General features: G+C 43.2%; 1 protein-coding gene across 5 annotated transcripts in view; it reads left to right on the forward strand.

Annotated features, from left to right (window-relative positions):
* Positions 1 to 15,023, forward strand: part of LOC106581097 (Friend leukemia integration 1 transcription factor) — a 31,049-nt gene extending 16,026 nt beyond the window's left edge. For 3 of the 5 annotated variants that reach the window (XM_014162814.3, XM_014162815.3, XM_014162819.3), the window contains 5 exons: positions 3,279 to 3,347; positions 11,237 to 11,296; positions 11,878 to 11,937; positions 12,083 to 12,130; positions 12,403 to 15,023. In XM_014162814.3, coding sequence (XP_014018289.2) covers positions 3,279 to 3,347; positions 11,237 to 11,296; positions 11,878 to 11,937; positions 12,083 to 12,130; positions 12,403 to 12,929 — 764 coding nt within the window. In that variant the 3' untranslated portion in view covers positions 12,930 to 15,023. Of the gene's footprint in view, positions 1 to 3,278; positions 3,348 to 7,076; positions 8,387 to 11,236; positions 11,297 to 11,877; positions 11,938 to 12,082; positions 12,131 to 12,402 lie in introns of those variants that run through there. The other 2 variants (XM_082966688.1, XM_014162823.3) reach the window with 2 other exon arrangements.
* The last annotated feature ends 5,859 nt before the right edge of the window (positions 15,024 to 20,882 follow it).

Consider the following 20,882-nt stretch of genomic DNA (forward strand, 5'->3'; position numbering starts at 1 on the left):
ATTTTGGCCCCATAGTTGGTCACTTATCCAGATTTTTATACGCGATGGCCACCCTATCTGCAATGTGCTTTCAATTTGGGGCGCAATTTGAGAATTTGTTCAAATTAGTCTGTCAGGGAGGGACTGCGGACTGTTTGCTTTATTGCACCCATGTAGGTCGGTTTGATACCACATGTGCTGGAACAAACCAAGCACAGAACGGTGAAACCTCCATCAAGGAGAGACTGTATCCTCAGACACAGAGACAGGAGAAAGGGGGGAGAGAGAGAAAAAGAGAGAAAGAAAGAGTGGGAGTTTTTATTGAAGTGTGTGGAAATGGCCTGAAGTGGCTTTGATTGAGTGCCATAGGAGAATAGCTGCAGTGCTTTCTTTCCCAGCTGTCCCTGCTATGGTCTGGTCTGCTCTGTGTGGTTGACTGTGGCTGGATGGATTTACAGGAGGGAGTGGAGAAAGTGATAAGTCTGGGCTCCCAGCCTCCCAGGCTGCCTCTGCTCCTGATCCAGCCTCCAGCCTCCCGGGCTGCCTCTGCTCCTGATCCAGCCTCCCGGGCTGCCTCTGCTCCTGATCCAGCCTCCAGCCACCCGGGCTGCCTCTGCTCCTGTCCAGCCTCCAGCATCCCAGGCTGTCTCTGCTCCTGATCCAGCCTCCCAGGCTGCCTATGCTCCTGATCCAGCCTCCTGGGCTGCCTCTGCTCCTGATCCTACTGCTGCTGCTGGTGCAGCCCACTCCAGAGTGGGGAAATTCTCAAGCCCTCAATAGTTTATGCAGACCATAAACATCTGGGCTGAGGGCTGCAGAGGAAAAGGTGGTCTGGAGTGCTCTCCTTTGCAGCCAGTCGCTCTCTCTTTTGGTTTTTATGGAGGTATCCCTGCATTAGTTCTTTCTATTGGCAGATTAGCACTCCAGTGTAGGGGCTCAGAGGCCTGTCTGCCTGCCTCTGTTGTTAGCTGTTAGGTACCATTACACAGCACCTCTGGTTGGTTTGGATTGGACAGGGAACTGGGCTAATGTAGTCTAGTGAATGGGGTCTCCTAGGCCTCCTTTTAAGGGGCACTGGTCTCACCGCCCACGTGGGTGCCCCTCAGTTTGTTGATGGAGAGAAGGGTATGTACATGTTTGAGGGGGTAGTATAGATTTTAGCTTGGTAGGATCAACAACAAGCCAGGGCTTAGCAAAGGCCAATGACGTCTAACCATCTCACAGGGATGTCTGTCAATATTATGGTGTGTCAAGACGGAGGGAAGGGGAATTTTAAAGAGTCATCATTCATTGAAAAGAAAGAAAATAAAACAATGCTAATGGAGGTATTATGTAATAGAGGAACAGACTCTGGGCAGATGTTGCTCGGTTGGAGGAGGCTGAACATTAACCAGTCATCCCACTGTGCAGTCAGATTACTGGGAAGTGTTTGTTTTTCGAGGGTGAAGAGCGCGTCCAAATAAATAGGCGGTGTAGCCAAGCCTCCCTCGCCTAAAGTGTCAGTGTTGGCGTTCCCCATTTCTCTCTCTCTCTCTCTCTCTCTCTCTCTCTCTCTCTCTCTCTCTCTCTCTCTCTCTCTCTCTTCCTTATAATAGCGGTCCCAGTGTTCTCTTTTGGATCTGTTTTCTCTGGGGCGGCCCCCATGTGGAACGCAGTAGGGGAGGGGTTTACCCTAGCCCCTTTTCTCTCTCTCCCTCTCCCTCTCCCTCTCCCTCTCCCTCTCTCTCTCTACTTCTCTTACTCTCCCTGAGGATGAGTCGGTGCCGTGCCTGCCCCGTGCGCTTACACTGAGAGTGTGGAATAATGTTTGTATGGGGAGCTGCGTTTGATTGCTGTGCAGGGACCCTATCTCACACAATGCTTCCCCTGTTCAGCGGCCCCAGGTCCAAATCAGGACCAGAGCCTTGGGGTGGGGTGGGCTGGGGTGGAGCGAGAATGGGGTGGGGGTTAGAATTTGTGTGTAGAGCCCCCCTACCCCGCCTCCCTCCACCAGCTCCCCCAAAAACAGCCCCCAGATCTGCCTTGCTGTGGGCCCTCTCATTCCCCTACACCCTCCAAAATGAGCTAAGGCACGCCACTCCAAGGCTTCCCAAGCTGTAGCCTATACTGTTATTCATCTCTTCATCTCCTCCTGCCCATTCAGAAAACCTCCTAGAGTTCCTTCCTAACTAGCAACTCCCCATAGTAGTAGTCTTTGTATTCAATCTTACATTCTCCATAGCAGTAGTAGCACTGGTGTTTTCCCAGTGCATTTTTGGTCTGTTTTTCCTCTCTGATTTGTGCCTCAGGGCAGCTAAAATTAAGAGAGCGTTTTGGTGCTGCTTGTGTCAGCAGAGGAATGCAGAGCAGTTCTGCTCTATAAGGTGAAATGAAAAGCAATCATGCTATTATACATACTGTAGTCTTGGTTTATGGACTTTAATAGTCAGGAGGTTTGTGGTGGAATTGTTGAATCAGCACAGCGTTCCGAGTTTAAAGGTTTACATATTAAAATATTGCTGGGTCGATTCTTTATTAGGTAGAATGGATTGATTGTTTACAATGTACCATGGGCAATTTTTAAGTATAATTTTAAGAGGCATCTCAAATGAAAGGAATTTAGATCTACTTACAGAAATCAATGATCTTCTTACTGCCACCCTCTGGGTATTGGCCAGTGTTCCTACTCACAGCTAACCGTTGTACACTGAGTGTACAAAACATTAGGAACATATTCCTAATATTGAGTTGAATCCAATGCTTCCCACATTTGTGTAAAGTTGGCTTGGTGTCCTTTGGGTGGTGGACCCTTCTTGATATACCCTTCTTGGAAACTGTTGAGCATGTAAACCCCAGCAGCATTGACGTTCTTGACACACTCAAACCGGTGCGCCTGGAACCTACTACCATACCCTGTTCAAAGGCACTTAAATATTTTTTCATTCCCATTCACCCTCTGAATGGCACACATACACAATCCATGTCTCAAATGTCTCAAGGCTTAAAAATCATCCTTTAACCTGTCTCCTCCCCTTCATACATTGATTGAAGTGGATTTAACAGGTGACATCAATAAGGGATCATAACTTTCACCTGGATTCACCTGGTTAGTCTATGTCATGGAAAGAGCATGTGTTCCTAATGTTTTGTACACTCAGTGTATAATGAATAATGAATCATTAAAATGAATTACTTGAATTAGTATACTATACTGTATAACCTATTAGCCATAATTTTTTATTAATCATGCCCTATGCACAGATAACTGTAAACTTTAAAATCATACAGCTCTGACGTTGTGTCTATCTGGCATGTTGCAGGTAGCTCATCATTATCCTACAACACTCCATCTCACATGGATCAGTCTCCAAGCCTGGCTGCCAAAGAAGGTAGGACAGCATTATCTTCCAAAACCTTACTGCTAACGTTAAATATGGGCAACTTCTTTCTATTTCAGAGGTGTTTTTATAGGGGACTATGTTTCCTGTATCGAAGAGAGCCAGGTATATGTTGAGAGAGAGTGAGAGAGAGAGAGAATGAGAGAGAGGACAGAAAGAGTGTTCTCATTTAGCATGATCATTTAGCCAAAACAATAGAGCTGCGGCATGTTCCTCTCTGTCTGCTGCCACAGAGGCAGCAGCTGCACCGAGACCAAGGTCCTGGCAGCACCAGGCAGAGACGCAGTTATTAACAGGTGAATCTTTTGTACAGGGGAATAATACCAGGCAGCGCTACCCCAGTCTGTGCTATTCATGGCCTACCTGCACATGGGGGAAAGTGAGTGCCACCTCAGAATGGAAGGGAATTAGCAAGACAAAAGGCACGCCGTGGCTAACCTCACTATCCACAGGAGGAGATAAAGCAGGATATGGTGGGGGGCTCAGGGAGATAGAACGTTTAAGGTCATTTTTGTGGATGGGTGTATTTAAAGGACAGGTGGTTCAGCCACAATGCAAACAGAGAGAAGGAGACAGAAAGGGAGATTAGTTGTTTTTGTTTTCACAACTTTGACTCAATCAAGGAGGGAACATGTGGTGGTGGGGAGGAAAGGTTTTAGGGGGGATTTGTATTTGTGCAGGTTTGGGAGTGGTGTAGGCCACTGTTCAGTGTTTTAATGTGTAGATTAGCATTCTGTGTTTGGTGTTTATGAGGCTTGTTGATTCTTTCCGATCAGGTTGCTGGAGACAGTTTTTTTTTGCAGACAGCTAAAATGTGAACTTATGGTCCCTAAAAACCTCTGAATCTATTTCAAAAACCCATAACAGTCTAACCCATGTCTGGGGGAGGGGGGAGGGTTCTACTAAGCTATATGGAATTGTTTTAAGAAGGTCATACCAAGGACCATGTGGCTATTTGATTTTGAATTGGAATACCCCTTGAAGTATATAAAAAAACAGATTCACAACAGACAGTCACAAAATAAAAATCTAAAGGAAGTTTGTTCTGAAGTGTGTGTCCAATATCTGAGAGATATAACCCCTGATTCTGGGAACTAAACAGTCTCCATATAGACTTTCATACATTTTTTCAACTGGCACCGGGGGACCTTCAGATGAGTTTTGTGAGGCCTGTGGACGTACTAGAGCAAAACAACTGACATGTACTGTAGGTGTTCGTGAGAGTCATAATGGGTAAGGATAACTTGGCTATATACACAGGGTACCAGTACCGAGTCGATGTGCAGGGGTGTGAGGTAATTGAGGCAGATATGTACATACTGTATAACTAGGAATAAAGTTACAGATAGTAAACAGTAGCAGCAGACTATGTAATGAGTCAAAAAAGTTAGTGCAAAAAGGGTCAATGCAGGTAGTCCAGGTAGCTATTTGGTTAACTATTTAATGAACAATTTAGCTGTCTTATGGTTTGGGGGTAGAAGCTGTTCAGGATCCTGTTGGTTCCAGACTTGGTGAGTCAGACCCGCCTAAGCCTATATTAGTGTCTGTGAAATGAGGTACATATCCTTTACATGTGGACTGTGAAGTCACCACCACATACAGTACATGAGAACAGGCTGCAATAACAGTGATATCCTGGCTCACAGGAAAAGGGTGTATCTAGGTAGGGAGAGAGGAAGAGACTAATAAATGTTTAACACACCCCTCTAGTCCACCGCTGAGCGACACTATTCTTTTCCCTCCAGTCCACCGCTGAGCTACACTGTTCTGTTCCCTCTAGTCCACCGCTGAGCTACACTGTTCCTTTCCCTCCAGTCCACCGCTGAGCTACACTGTTCTTTTCCCTCCAGTCCACCGCTGAGCTACACTGTTCTTTTCCCTCCAGTCCACCGCTGAGCTACACTGTTCTTTTCCCTCCAGTCCACCGCTGAGCTACACTGTTCTTTTCCCTCCAGTCCACCGCTGAGCTACACTGTTCTTTTCCCTCCAGTCCACCGCTGAGCTACACTGTTCTTTTCCCTCCAGTCCACCGCTGAGCTACACTGTTCTGTTCCCTCTAGTCCACCGCTGAGCTACACTGTTCTTTTCCCTCTAGTTCACCGCTGAGCTACACTGTTCTTTTCCCTCCAGTCCTCTGCTGAGCTACACTGTTCTGTTCCCTCTAGTGCACCGCTGAGCTACACTGTTCTGTTCCCTCTAGTCCACCGCTGAGCTACACTGTTCTGTTCCCTCTAGTCCACCGCTGAGCTACACTCTTCTATTCCCTCTAGTCCACCGCTGAGCTACACTGTTCTGTTCCCTCTAGTACACCCCTGAGCTACACTGTTCTGTTCCCTCTAGTCCACCGCTGAGCTACAATGTTCTGTTCCCTATATTCTACCGCTGAGCTACGCTGTTCTATTCCACCACTGAGCTTCACTGTTCTATTCCACCACTGAGCTACGCTGTTCTATTCCACCACTGAGCTACGCTGTTCTATTCCACCGCTGAGCTTCACTGTTCTATTCCACCACTGAGCTACACTGTTCTATTCCACCACTGAGCTTCACTGTTCTATTCCACCACTGATCTTCACTGTTCTATTCCACCACTGAGCTTCACTGTTCTATTCCACCACTGAGCTTCACTGTTCTATTCCACCACTGAGCTTCACTTTTCTATTCCACCACTGAGCTTCACTGTTCTATTCCACCACTGAGCTTCACTGTTCTATTCCACCACTGAGCTTCACTGTTCTATTCCTCCGCTAAGCTAAATTGTTCTGTTAAACCGCTGAGCTACACTGTTCTCACCCTGATTCATACCATCAGGTCAATGGGCATGCTCGATAAGAATCTTTTTTTTTTATATGATTTTATTTTGGGAGTTTTAGACAATAGACATAGACAAAAAACAATAGACATGCTCAATAAGATTCTGCAGTGTCACCTCTGCCCGATTCTTCCTGGTTCTCAGTGGCAGGTATTCTGAATGGCAGACCCAGCAGGTGAACTCCCCTCAACACCATTTCCCCAACACACAGAAGTGATTTCTATTATAGGCTCCATAATAACAGTGCTCCTTTTGCTTCAGGAAATGCCAGCATTGAGACTTTTATCAACTTTCTATCGCCAGATGTTCACAGTCATATTGCGTGTAGAAAAGGGTCACATACCATCTCAGCTCTCTCAGGGTATAGTAAGCACCATTATTCAGCAGGAGACCTCCAAATCTTTTCCAGACTGTCTGATGTAAAAAGCTAGGTTATGAATAAAAGTTAGCAAATAAAACATGGAATGCAGCAGCCATGAAGTGTGTGTGTGTGTTCATGTGCTTGCTTACATGTGTGTTGAGCTAAAGGGTACAGGGAGATAGTTTGGAGATTCAGTAATTTACCACATGGCTCCTCAGTGTTCACAGAGAGGGACGTTTTAAAGATTGATGGGCTATTCTTTGTCTTTTATCTTTCCCTCTATGGCCTCCCAAGTGGAGGACTGCTGATTTACATTTGTTGTATAGCCAGGCATACATACAGTACTCTAGCCATTGTATGTCCATTGTGTATGCTAAAGATTGGCATCTGCCTCTTCCTCAAATACCTATTTTCTTTTCTCACACAGATGGCTTTTAAAGCACCTGTATTCAGTATATAAAGCCATGCTCTGTCTGAGTCTGTGTCTTTGGCTGAGACTGTGGGTTAAAAGCGGTCCATGACTAGACTTCTCTCTCGCTGGTTCTCAGCCCTTGTTTTGAATAGCTGGTCTGCAGTCAAGTCTCCCAGGACGAGTGAGCGTTGCACCACACCCCAGCCCAGAGTGGAAACTGGCTCCACTCAGAGAGAACCTGGAAAAAGAGGGAGAGGGACTCCGACGTGCCATACTTCTGGGGTGTCTGTTGAGTTTGCATGGCTGACTGTGTTCCTGACCTGCTGTGCTCATCTGGACTCTGGTCGTCCTTCCCAGTCTGTCTGCTTGGCTACCCCCTCTCCTCTCCCCACCTCTCCTCTCGTCTCCTCTTGGCTCCTCAACTCTCCTGACCTCTCGTCTCCTCTGCTGAATGATGCCCCACTTACGTCTCATGTCCACCCCTGCCCCTCTGGTCTGACTCAGACCCTAATCGAAACAGGTATAGGAACTTCCCCACTGTCTATAGTGGTGAACCCTTAATATGAGGATATTGCAGGGATGTGACCCTCTCTCATGTCAAAAGGCTACGTAGTGGAGCCGAGCGTCGTCTATCCAACCACCTCCTCCACTCTTTATCAGACAGTGGTGGGATACAACGCCATTGTTTTCTTTTCACATTCCAATGTTGTGTTTCGTCTGCCTGGGTCTCTTGGTTCTCTCTCTCTCTCTCTCTCTCTCCCCCTTCTGTTTGTGACACTTATTTTGGAAGGAGGTAGCCCCTGTATGTTTTTTTTTCACGGGGGGGGGGGGGCAGTAAAACAAAGAGAGGTTGTCTGCAGGCGAGGCAGGCAGGAAACACAACTCTCTTAGGACTCTCCTCCAGTCGTTGCTCCTAGACTATCCCACCACCCCACTGCAGCATGAACCTGACCGCCTCTGCTGAGACCCTGACTGTTATTCTCTCTCTCTCTCAATTCAATTAAGGGCTTTATTGGCATGGGAAGCATATGGTAACATTGCCAAAGCAAGTGAACTAGATAATAAACAAAAGTTAAATAAACAATAAAAATAAACAGTAAACATTTCACTCACAAAAGTTCCACAAACGTCATATTATGTGCAAATAATTAAATTACAAAAGGGAAAATAAATAAACATAAATATGGGTTGTTTTTACAATGGTGTTTGTTCTTCACTGGTTGCCCTTTTCTTGTGGCAACAGGTCACACATCTTGCTGCTGTGATGGCACACTGTGGTATTTCATCCAATACTTTTATAAAGCACAAACACACATGAGTAAAAGGAAATGAGTTTAAATAACATCCTGTGAAAGTGTTCCGAGATGTGATTGAATGCGAAATGTTTTCCAATTTTCATTGTAGATTTATAATTTATGAGAGACAATAAAACACATTCTAGTGATATTGCCTTCTAGAAAGCCAGTGTTTTTTTCTATTACAGCTTTGAATCAGGTTTGTGGTTGAGAAGTACTCAACACTAAAATGGATGTGCATTTTGATTTATTCAATGTTGGTTGAAGTAAACCAGTGGAAGGTCTGCATTTCCAAATGTTTGTTATATAAGATTAGCATGCTTCTGACCACAAGAGGGCAGTGTTGGATAATGTTTAGAGAAGCCATGACATGGATCTCAACCAGTTCTAGACGCTGAGGTCCCTGATGAGTCAGAGGGAGCCACATTATGGGGTGTTGGAAGGTTAGTTGTGTCAAGACATCCTGTTTTTTATTTTATTTTAATTTTACCGTTATTTTACCAGGTAAGTTGACTGAGAACACATTCTCATTTACATCAACGACCTGGGGAATAGTTTCAGGGGATAGGAGGGGGATGAATGAGCCAATTGGAAGCTGGGGTTGATTAAAAGACGGGTGTCTGTATCACCACTGTGAAGCATGTTATGTTCTAGCTGTCACATTGGCTGTATATGTAACGTGACACACACCCACACACACACACCCACACACACACACACACACACACACACACACACACACACACACACACACACACACACACACACACACACACACACACACACACACTACGATTTAGAATCTTACGTCCTCACGTTAGACACCTGCTGTGTCTCTTAATTGCTGATGTTGACCTCAGCAGGGGCTTATATGATCACCACTTATGTAACCAAGTGTAAAAACACTGGTGACATGAGAATTTGAACATTAAAAGATGAATATAGTCATTATAATGTAGGACATTACATTGGTTATATGTAATATTAGTAGGACATTATATCAGCTATATGTAATATTAGTAGGACATTATATCAGCTACATGAAATATTAGTAGGACATTACATCAGCTACATGAAATATTAGTAGGACATTATATCAGCTACATGAAATATTAGTAGGACATTATATCAGCTACATGAAATATTAGTAGGACATTATATCAGCTATATGTTAAATTAGTATGACATTACATTGGTTATATGTAATATTAGTAGGACATTATATCAGCTATATGTAATATTAGTAGGACATTATATCAGCTACATGAAATATTAGTAGGACATTATATCAGCTATATGTAATATTATTAGGACATTATATCAGCTATATGTTAAATTAGTATGATATTACATTGGTTATATGTAATATTAGTAGGACATTATATCAGCTACATGTAATATTAGTAGGACATTATATCAGCTATATGTAATATTAGTAGGACATTATATCAGCTATATGTAATATTAGTAGGACATAATATCAGCTATATGTAATATTAGTAGGACATTATATCAGCTATATGTAATATTAGTAGGACATTATATCAGCTGTCATATTAGTAGGACATTATATCAGCTATATGTAATATTAGTAGGACATTATATCAGATATGTCATATTAGTAGGACATTATATCAGCTATATGTAATATTAGTAGGACATTATATCAGCTATGTCATATTAGTAGGACATTATATCAGCTACATGTAATATTAGTAGGACATTATATCAGCTACATGTAATATTAGTAGGACATTATATCAGCTATATGTAATATTAGTAGGACATTATATCAGCTATGTCATATTAGTAGGACATTACATCGGTTAAATGTGTGTCTTGCTTCACTGGCTGTTATATGTCCTCCTATCTAGTGACTCTCTGCATGTGGTACAGTCTTAGCCGGTAACAAAGCTAACTGTCAGGGGTGCTACAGTCATTGCCAGCCAAATTAAGATGAAATTGTTTCTACTTTCAATTTAGAATGTGCTGTACTGCTTTTGATGCCTTGATGGAGAAAATATACATCCTCTTTTTTATCTGCACATGTCAAGGAGACTGATTACAACTGGTAGCAATCCAGCTTCCCAGACCACATTCAGTCAGTTGTGAACCTCGCAAACGTGGGGCAATTCTTTCCAACTCAGTTACTGTTGCAGCATTTTACAATCATCCATTTCTAGGATGTCTATCTGTCTGTTTTGTGTCTGTATGTGTGTATTTTGCCCTCCTGTTTGTGGTCACCATGGTGCAACCTGCTCATGAAACTGTCATTTTATCGAAGACATCTTGTTGGTTCCTCTATTTTTGAGACATAGTTGTATGCCAGATGAACCCACATTACCTGGGCCAGATATCCTGCCGCACATGGTTTCTTGGACAGGCTTGGATAGGCAGGCCAACCTTTTTATAGCTGGCTCTTGGCATAATTTCCCTGCCTTATTTCTGTGACAATCTCGTTGCTCGTATAAAGCCAAGTTGTGTTCCTGAGATGGGTTTGCTTGCAGATGGGGAGGTAGAGAGCACAGTCAAGAACATACACAGCCACATATCGAAAAGAGCCACTACCCCTTTTAATTCCGGACTAGCGTATATTATGAGATGAGGTGGAGGGTTCATGTTGTCGAGTTAGAATCAGTTTATTTCCCACTCGTGTTTAGGCTGCTTGGTTGTTTAGCAACAAAACCGACGTGTGCGCAACTATGGGCAAAACAGTCGGGGTTGGTTTAGATTGTTGACAACATGTAAACTATTTTCACCTCCAATGTTTATTGGAAACATAAATACATGGCAGCTTCTTGTAATTGTTGCTAGCTATCTGATGGTTCAGAATCATAACACCACACGGCCTTCTGCCTCATCGATGCGTGTGCATCATTTTCGTGACGATGTCAGCCAACCCGTCTATAGGAGAAGTAAATTAAATACTCCAATATTAAATGTTAGTAAGGGCAGTATAGTATTTAATGTTGACAAATCTCTCTTTATCTCTGCTTCTCAGACCCATCATATGATGCTGTACGGCGGACTGGATGGTCGAACAACATGCACAGTGGAAAAGGTAAGCATACTCTTTACTTTACTGAGTCGCAGAAAGACTAACCACGCAAGGAATTACTATATGGTCCTACGCATCATGCATCATATTATTTTTTTTAACTAGGCAAGTCAGTTAAGAACACATTTTTATTAACAATGACAGCCTGGGTTAACAGCCTGGGTTAACTGCCTTGTTCAGGGGCAGAACGACAGATTTTGACCTTGGCAGCTTGGGGATTCGATCCACCAACCTCTCGGTTACTGGCCCAATACTCTAACCACTAGGCTACCCGCCGCCCCACTAGGCTACCCGCCGCCCCACTAGGCTACCTGCCGCCCCAAAGCTCAAAGCTTCATAGAGCAATTTGTGAGAGCCGACTCTCAACCCAAGCACGCAAGGCAGACCACCAATGAGTAAATCCTCAGTCGTCAAACCCTGAAATCTGGGAACTTTAAGCACTTACCCTAGCCACCAGTTACTGCCCTGTTTTCTTTGGAACGGGGCTGACGTGCCGTTAAGATGTGTACCGTGGTTTATCCATGACTGCCCAACTGGCTTTCTTTCCTCCTGTTTCTTTCCCCTCCAAACCCCTCCCACTTCAGGCTCGCCGGTGGTCACACAGAGTGTGTCCAAGTCCACTGAACAGCCCAGACCTCAGCCAGGTAATGTATTTCACCCTGCTCATTTCTTCCATCATGTGTGTGCACTCCACCTAAGACAGTGGATTACACCCATCTCACTGCGATGAGTATCAACCTAATTTATAGTGATAGATACAGACTAACAGACCTCTCTCTCTCTCCACAGATCCTTACCAGATCCTGGGGCCCACCAGCAGTCGACTGGCCAACCCAGGTAGGTACGAGAGAATGTATGAGACCAATCATATATTAGATGTAAACTACATTTCCCAACATACATTGCTTCATTATGGCCCCGGTGTATTGCTCTTTAAAAATGGACATTTTTATCTGCTGAGAATTGTTGGAATTCTACTTTAGAATTGGCATTCTACTTTATTGCAGTATTCAGGAAGTACATAATGAGTTATGGGTCTTTGATCAACTGGCTGTTAGGTGTTCAGTTATAGAACAGCTGTTGATTTGACCTGTGTGTGTCCTGGTCAGGTTCTGGACAGATCCAGCTGTGGCAGTTCCTGCTGGAGCTCCTGTCAGACAGCGCCAATGCCGGCTGCATCACCTGGGAGGGCACCAACGGAGAGTTCAAGATGACTGACCCTGACGAGGTGGCGAGGCGATGGGGCGAGAGGAAGAGCAAGCCCAACATGAACTACGACAAGCTGAGCCGCGCCCTGCGCTACTACTACGACAAGAACATCATGACCAAGGTGCACGGCAAGCGCTACGCCTACAAGTTTGACTTCCACGGCATCGCCCAGGCTCTGCAGCCCCACCCCACAGAGTCCTCCATGTACAAATACCCCTCGGACCTGGCATACGTGCCCTCCTACCATGCTCACCAGCAGAAGGTCAACTTCGTGTCCCCACACCCTCCCCCCATGCCCGTCACCTCTTCTAACTTCTTTGGACCCACCGCTCCATACTGGAGCTCTCCAGGGGGCATCTACCCCAACCACAGCGTCCCCCGCCACCCCAACTCCCACGTGCCCTCCCACCTGGGCAGTTACTACTAAACCCCACTGCACCGTGACGTCTTCCCCCAACCTCCCCTCCTCTCCCCAAAACCAAACCCACCAGGGCTGACCTGCACTCTCGCAATGAAATTAAATCAACTAAGACCGAGAGAAAGGGGGATTCTCCACCTCCACCCAAAGTCTGCTCTTAACTGGCAAAATGAAGGATGCTAACTGAAGGATAAAAAAAAACTGGATGCTGTGATCCAAATGGAGTACTACTTATTTACAAGACAATACTGTTTCCATGTTTGTTTTCTTTTGTTGATGTGCGTAACAGTGCGTCTGTGTTTTTTCTGCCTTTCTGTCCCCTGAAAGCTGCACCCATGGGCCAGTTCAGAGTGCCCCCAAAATCTGGACACGGTTACCCACATAGACGCAACCTTATCAAGAGACCATAGAGGCTCTCATACCTACTGTGTGCCTGATCACAGACATGGACCCATTCTCTATGGGCCTCAATCTACATTTTCCTCATACAGTGAAGCTCCTGCCTTGTTCCTCGTTTCAGTCTCTGGGGTCTCAGATCCACATCATGTCTGTCTGTCTGAAGTTCTGTTATCAGTTTGTCAATCCATCTGCAACCCTTTATGTATGCGGAGCATCATCTGGAACTGTGGAGGTAGGGCTCCAAAGAAAAGGACTTCTCAGCACTGAATGAAAATTAAATGTTGGCAACTGGAATATGCCATTGATTCACACTTAACTTATCCTCCAAACTGGAAGTAGGCGAGTTGGAGACCAGAGTTGGATGTGAAGCGCTGTAGCTATGTTTTCAGGGGGCCACACACCAGTTGGCTGTTGTTACAGTAACTATGTTTGTCCTCTTCAGCCATTGGTTCTTTCCATTCCCGGATATTTTGTTGGACCAAGTCATTATTAATGTGAATGCCCTCTGGTCCATGGAACACATCATCAATTGGACAATCACAGTTGTTTCTAGAAGAGCTCCGTGTCTCACGGTGGTCTCTCCCTCTTCTGTCCAGGCCAGTCAAGTGTCGACACAGAGTGACTTACCATAGCACTATGTCATGTCATGTCAACCCTCACCTAACTGTGTCTGTGCATTCATACAGCATTGCCATTTTAAAACGTGCATTTTCAGATGGTTAAAGTTTGTTGTATGATAGAAACAAGTGTATTTAAACAGCTGAATCTGGACTTTTGTCTCAGTACTTCTTGAAAATAAATGGTTTACTAAATAAAGAACAAAACCAGTAAAGTAAGAAAGGATGAAAACAGAGAAATCCTCAGATTCGCGAACGCTGTGCGTTCGTCAGACATATTTTTTATTATTTTGTGAACATCGGTCAACTAGGCATTAAAGCAACTTACTGTATAAATTATGCAGAGTTATTTTCATATGTGACACAGTTTTAAAAAGTCAAGAGAATTAATACGAGTTGACCTCGGTCAAAAATGCAATTTTTTAAAAGTCCGTTACTGATATGTAGTATGTTCAACATTTTTAAACGTTTTATATCTGTACATTTGGGCAATACATTTTTACATTTTTTAATTATTTTTTAATTTTATTTGTGAACACAAGATTTGTTCTAGTTATCATCAAAACCACAAATGCCTGCTTGAATCATAATCCTATACCTATAGTCAATCTGTTATTCTGTATATACCATGATTAGGGTTGCTTTTAATTCTAAAATAGGCCAACAACACTTTCCATATCTCATACCATTAAGCCAACCACCCAGAAATTGGCAGCTTTTGTCTGTGCCTTTAAATTGGCCAGGTATATTATGCAAATGAGCGCAGACACCCCTGATATTCACAGGAAGCATCTCTTGAAGCTCCATTGGTTTAGAGGTTTGAACTAAAGGGAATTTGTTAAATTTAACATGAAGGTAATAATCAAAAAAGTACCCTTTACGTCCACCTCTCATAAATAGTAATGTCCAATGAAAGGGAACTGTTACTTCATATATGCAATGTATTTTGGATATTAAATATATAAATATTATGTAATTTTGCAATTAACCATTTTATTATTGTTGTAATTCCTGCCATGTATTAAGTAATACCTTTTGAAATAGGAATTTTATTTGGACAAAATAAACGTTTTTACTTCTGAACATATTTACTTCTCTTGGTCCATTGTCTGCCAGAAAGTAGAATAGTGCTCTTTAGCTACTAGGCAAAGTTACAACATGAAATCCATCATTTTCATATTATTCCTTTTATCTGCATCACTATAAGAAATCTAGTTGATGTGTAGCCCTGTTTCAATCAATACTTAATCATCATTACTAGCCATTTCAACCGGACTGTAACCCAATTTCATTCATTTTTAGAATTTCAGTGTTAAACAAAATTATTTGAGGAGAAAAAACATTTCCTCTGGAGAAGAGATTGTAACAGGAAATACTTTATAGGTTTCTCTGATGTTTAGAATAATGACACCAACCATCAACCCATTTTCCTACAGTACCTGTGCTAACAATTTGAAATGACTACAGTTTTCTTTGGGGGGGGGGGGGGGGGGGGCGTTGTTAGAAGTGTTATGTAAGAGCCTCAGAAGGGTATATTGAGATTCCTTCCCAACTTGAGAGGTACAAGGATGGGAGGTGGGGCCTTTGTCCTCCTGTTATCATAGATGATGTCAGGTCTATGTTTATGATAACTGCGTTATTTACAGTAATGTATTCAGTTTACTGCCATTAGCCTACGCACAATGGAGTCGTACAAAATAACAGCATGGGTTGTCAGTGTGTGTGCGCCTGCGTGTGTGAGAGAGAGAGAGAGAGGGGAGAAAAACACTTTCCTATCCTATACTATCAATTTAATCTATCGATGTATCATGTAGGGTCAGTTAAGCAACGCAGGTCTCATCAGGCAGTACGTTTCATATGAAATGTTTAACATGATGTCCATTGAAAGCTTTGATTTTCTGCATGGATTTAAAAGGTTGTGAAATAGCCTGGGCGTGATAAAAAAGGGATTGTATGCCATTAAACAGAGAAGGTCACACCCATCACATCCATCCCATACCACCTTTAAAATCAACAATGGCAGTCATGCACATCACCAGGGAAAAAAGCGCTTCACTGTCGCCACCGTGTGGCTAGTATTGGCCAATGCGGGGGATGACTTCACTGTGTAAACCGCCCTAGATCAGAGGTCTTCAACCTTTTCTTGCCCAGGGACCTGCGCCGTGACAAACCGGTGACCCCTGGACCTCCATCATATGTTAACAAATGTTATTTTTTCCACATGTCCTGTCTGATCATCAGGTGAATTATATTGGCAGTTAGAAGTAACCAACATTTTAAAATGTATATATTTGGTAGAAAAAAAAGAAACTCCAAACACATTTAGCTAAAAGCAGCTGTTTAGCTGGTTAAACAAAGGTGAGCCATGTGTTGGCAAAAATGTATGTCCAAGCCAAGAAAGTTTAGCAGCAGCCAGCGGCACTTGCGTGACCCGTCCGCGCGGGTGCTTTTTCAAAGGCTATGTCAAACACTGCAGTGAGTGTAATGAGCGGCAATGAGTGTAATTTGCTCAATATTAGGAGTTGAGAAATAAAGTTGACATCATTAGAAAGAAGATATTTTATTTTCTGCTGTAGGTAATTTCAAATTAGCTTATTCTTTTGTTGCTAGCAATATTCATATAAACATACAAAAATCTTTTTTTGTTTTGTCAGTGCTAGTGTGTATCCTTGGGATGACCCTATCCTAAACCCTAACTCTAACCTTAACTATTACCATAACCCTAACCTTAACCATAACCCTTACCTGAACCTAACCTTAACCCTTACAATTTTTCATTTCAACTTAAATGAGGTAGGCACGTCTCAAGGATCCCAGATAGCAAGGACCATTTAGCAATGGGCAGCATTGTCTTCAAGTTCAGTAGACAATTTGGCGGGAAAGCATATTCGAGTCTTGTGTCTCAAAATGCTGTCACTGTGTTGACATTTCAGGTTGGTTGAAAAATAACAATAATTTTGTTGTTTTTAAATGAAGTCACAGTTTGCTACTCCGTAGCCTATACAACAGCGAGGTATTGTTTAGAAAGAGATGTTTTTCACTTAGTTTCCATCATAATGTAAAGACAATGCTAATGCTAGCTGACTAAACTCTATTCCATGGTGAAGGAAGTTTCTGATGAACACCAACGGAATGGAGCAGAAACCAGGTTTTGTGGAACTCGCCGAGCTCAATACTTAACATTTTTTTTAAGGAAACGCTTACCTTGTACTGATGTTTGTGCCTTTGTTTGCTGAAATAAATACTTTTGCAATAAACATTAATCAAATACAGCCACAGACTGTTTTCTCATTGCTGTTGCTCTAAGATGGAAAGTCAGATCAAATACACATGTGCCAATTGAATCTCAACAAGGAAACAGTGGTGGTTGTATTTGATTTAACGTTTATAAAAATAAGTATGGATTTCAGCAAAGAAAGGGCCCAAACTAGAGAGGACAGTTGAAGTCAGAAGTTTCAAACACTTAGGTTGGAGTCATTAAAACTTGTTTTTCAACCACTCCACAAATTCCTTGTTAACACACTATAGTTTTGGCAAGTCGGTTAGGACATCTACTTTGTGCATGACACAAGTAATTTTTCCAACAATTGTTTACAGACAGATTATTTCACTTATAATTCACTGTATCACAATTCCAGTGGGTCAGAAGTCTACATACACTAACTTGACTGTGCCTGTAAACAGCTTGGAAAATTCCAGAAAACTATGTCTTGGCTTTAGAAGCTTCTGATAGGCTAATTGACATAATTTGAGTCAATTGGAGGTGTACCTGTGGATGTATTTCAAGGCCTACCTTCAAACTCAGTGCATCTTTGCTTGACATCATGGGAAAATCAAAAGAAATCAGCCAAGACCTGAGAAAAGAAATTGTAGACCTCCACAAGTCTGGTTCATCCTTGGGAGCAATTTCCAAATGCCTGAAGGTACCATGTTCATCTGTACAAACAATAGTACGCAAGTATATACACCATGGGACCACGCAGCCGTCATACAGCTCATTAAGGAGATGCATTCTGTCTCCTAGAGATGAACGTACTTTGGTGCGAAAAGGTGCAAATCAATCCCAAAACAACAGCAAAGGACCTTGAGAAGATGCTTGAGGAAACAGGTACAAAAGTATCTACATTCACAGTTAAACAAGTCATATATCAACAAAACCTGAAAGGCCGCTCAGCAAGGAAGAAGCCACTGCTCCAAAACGGCCATAAAAAAGGCAGACTACGGTTTGCAGCTGCACATGGGGACAAAGATCATACTTTTTGAAGTGTCCTCTGGTCTGATGAAACAAAAATAGAACTGTTTGTCCGTAATGACCATCGTTATGTTTGGGGGAAAAAGGGGGAGGCTTGCAAGCCGAAGAACATCATCCAAACCGTGAAGCACGGGGGTGGCAGCATCATGTTGTGGGGGTGCTTTGCTGCAGGAGGGACTGGTGCACTTCACAAAATAGATGGCTTCATAAGGTAGGAATATTATGTGGATATATTGAAGCAACATCTCAAGACATCAGTCAGGAAGTTAAAGCTTGCTCGCAAATGGGTCTTCCAAATTGACAATGACCCAAAGCATACTTCCAAAGTTGTGGCAAAATGGCTTTAGGACAACATGGCTTTACTAGGATTAAATGTCAGGAATTGTGAAAAACTGAGTATTAAATGTATTTGACAAAGGTGTATGTAAACTTCAGACTTCAACTGTAGGTACAAGGTAAGCGTTTCAGATGTTTTTTCATTTTTTTAAGTATTGACCTTGGGCGAATCAATGTATTCAGAGCTGAATTCCATAAAGCTTGGTATCAGTTTCATAAGAAACTTCCTTCACCATGAGTTGAGTTTAGTCCGCTGTGTTAATTCAAGCCTTCTGAGAAAATATAATAATTTCTCATTGGCCATGCGGTTTATGAACAGGCATAAGCCTACATCTTGAGATGCTGTCATTTGTCCAAAAACTATTAAAGACCCTTCCATTGAAAATAGGATATTTTAAAAAGGGCATAACTACAATGTAGCTTCAGTGAGGGTGTGATTCTGGGCCCACAGATTGCCACAATTATATGATGCTTATTGCAACAGATATATTTAAAAACCCACATACCGTAGGATAATGTGCATGCATAGGCCTACACTCACTACCCAGCTAGCACATAACGTTCTGAGAACCATATGTTTCTTAGAGATTGGTGAGAGTGTGGTTTTGCATACAACCTTCCCATAACGCTTCCTCATTCTATTTCAAGTAATGTTCTCAAATTATTTTGAGAATGTTAACAACCCACATACAGTAGGATAATGTGCATGCATAGGCCTACACTCACTACCCAGCTAGCACATAACGTTCTGAGAACCATATGTTTCTTAGAGATTGGTGAGAGTGTGGTTTTGCATACAACCTTCCCATAACGCTTCCTTATTGTTCTATTTCAAGTAAAGTTCTCAAATTATTTTGAGAATGTTAACAATGTTCCTCTGTGGGAATTTCAGTACTTCAGCATAAAGTTTCCTACAGGTTTCCTTATGGTTCTATTTAAAATCATGTTGATGCTGGCTTGCATCTGAAGCTAAGCAGGGTTGCTCCTGGTCGGTCCCTGGATGGGAGACCAGATGCTGCTGGAAGGTGTGTTGGAGGGCCAATAGGAGGCACCCTTTCCTCTGGTCTAAAATAATATCTAAATGACCCAGGGCAATGATGACATTGCACTGTGTAGGGTGCTGTCTTTCGGATGGGATGTTAAATGGGTGTCCAGACTCTCGGTGGTCACTAAAGATCCCATGGCACTTACTGTTATTACAGGGGCTGAGTCACTGGCTTACTGATGCTCTTCCATGCTGTCCCTAGGAGGGGTGCGTCGCTTTAGTGGGTTGAGTCACTGACGTGATCTTCCTGTCTGGGTTGGCGCCTCCCCTTGGGTTGTGCCGTGGAGGAGATCTTCATGGGCTATACTCGGCCTTGTTTCAGGATGGTAAGTTGGTGGTTGAGGTAATCCCTCTAGTGGTGTGGGGGCTGTGCTTTGGCAAAGAAAGTGGGGTTATATCTTGCCTGTTTGGCCCTGTCTGGGGGTATCGTCGGACGGGGCCACAGTGTCTCCCGACCCCTCCTGTCTCAGCCTCCAGTATTTATACTGCAATAGTTTGTGTCGGGGGGCTAGGGTCAGTCTGTTATATCTGGAGTATTTCTCCTGTCTTATCCGGTGTCCTGTGTGAATTTAAGTGTGCTCTCTCTAATTCTCTCTCTCTTTTTCTTTCTTTCTTTCTTTCTTTCTTTCTTTCTTTCTTTCTTTCTTTCTTTCTTTCTTTCTTTCTTTCTTTCTTTCTTTCTTTCTTTCTTTCTTTCTTTCTTTCTTTCTTTCTCTCAGAGGACCTGAGCCCTAGGACCATGCCTCAGGACTACCTGGCCTGATGACTCCTTGCTGTCCCAAGTCCACCTGGTTGTGCTGCTGCTCCAGTTTCAATTGTTCTGCCTGCGGCTATGGAACCCTGACCTGTTCATCGGACGTGCTACCTGTCCCAGACCTGCTGTTTTCAACTCTCTAGAGACAGCAGGAGCGGTAGAAATACTCTGAATGATCGGCTATGAAAAGCCAACTGACATTTACTCCTGAGGTGCTGTCCTGTTGCACCCTCCACAACCACTGTGATTATTATTATTTGACCCTGCTGGTCATCTTTGAACATTTGAACATTTTGGCCATGTTCTGTTATAATCTCCACCCGGCACAGCCAGAAGAGGACTGGCCACCCCTCATAGCCTGGTTCCTCTCTAGGTTTCTTCCTAGGTTCTGGCCTTTCTAGGGAGTTTTTCCAAGCCACCGTGCTTCTACACCTGCATTGCTTGCTGTTTGGGGTTTTAGGCTGGGTTTCTGTACAGCACTTTGTGACATCAGCTGATGTAAGGGCTTTATAAATACATTTGATTGATTGATTGAGTACATTCCTAAGGACACATGAAA

This window comes from Salmo salar, chromosome 20 (assembly GCF_965601325.2).
Source record: "Salmo salar chromosome 20, fSalSal1, whole genome shotgun sequence".
Classification (NCBI taxonomy): Eukaryota; Metazoa; Chordata; class Actinopteri; order Salmoniformes; family Salmonidae; genus Salmo; species Salmo salar.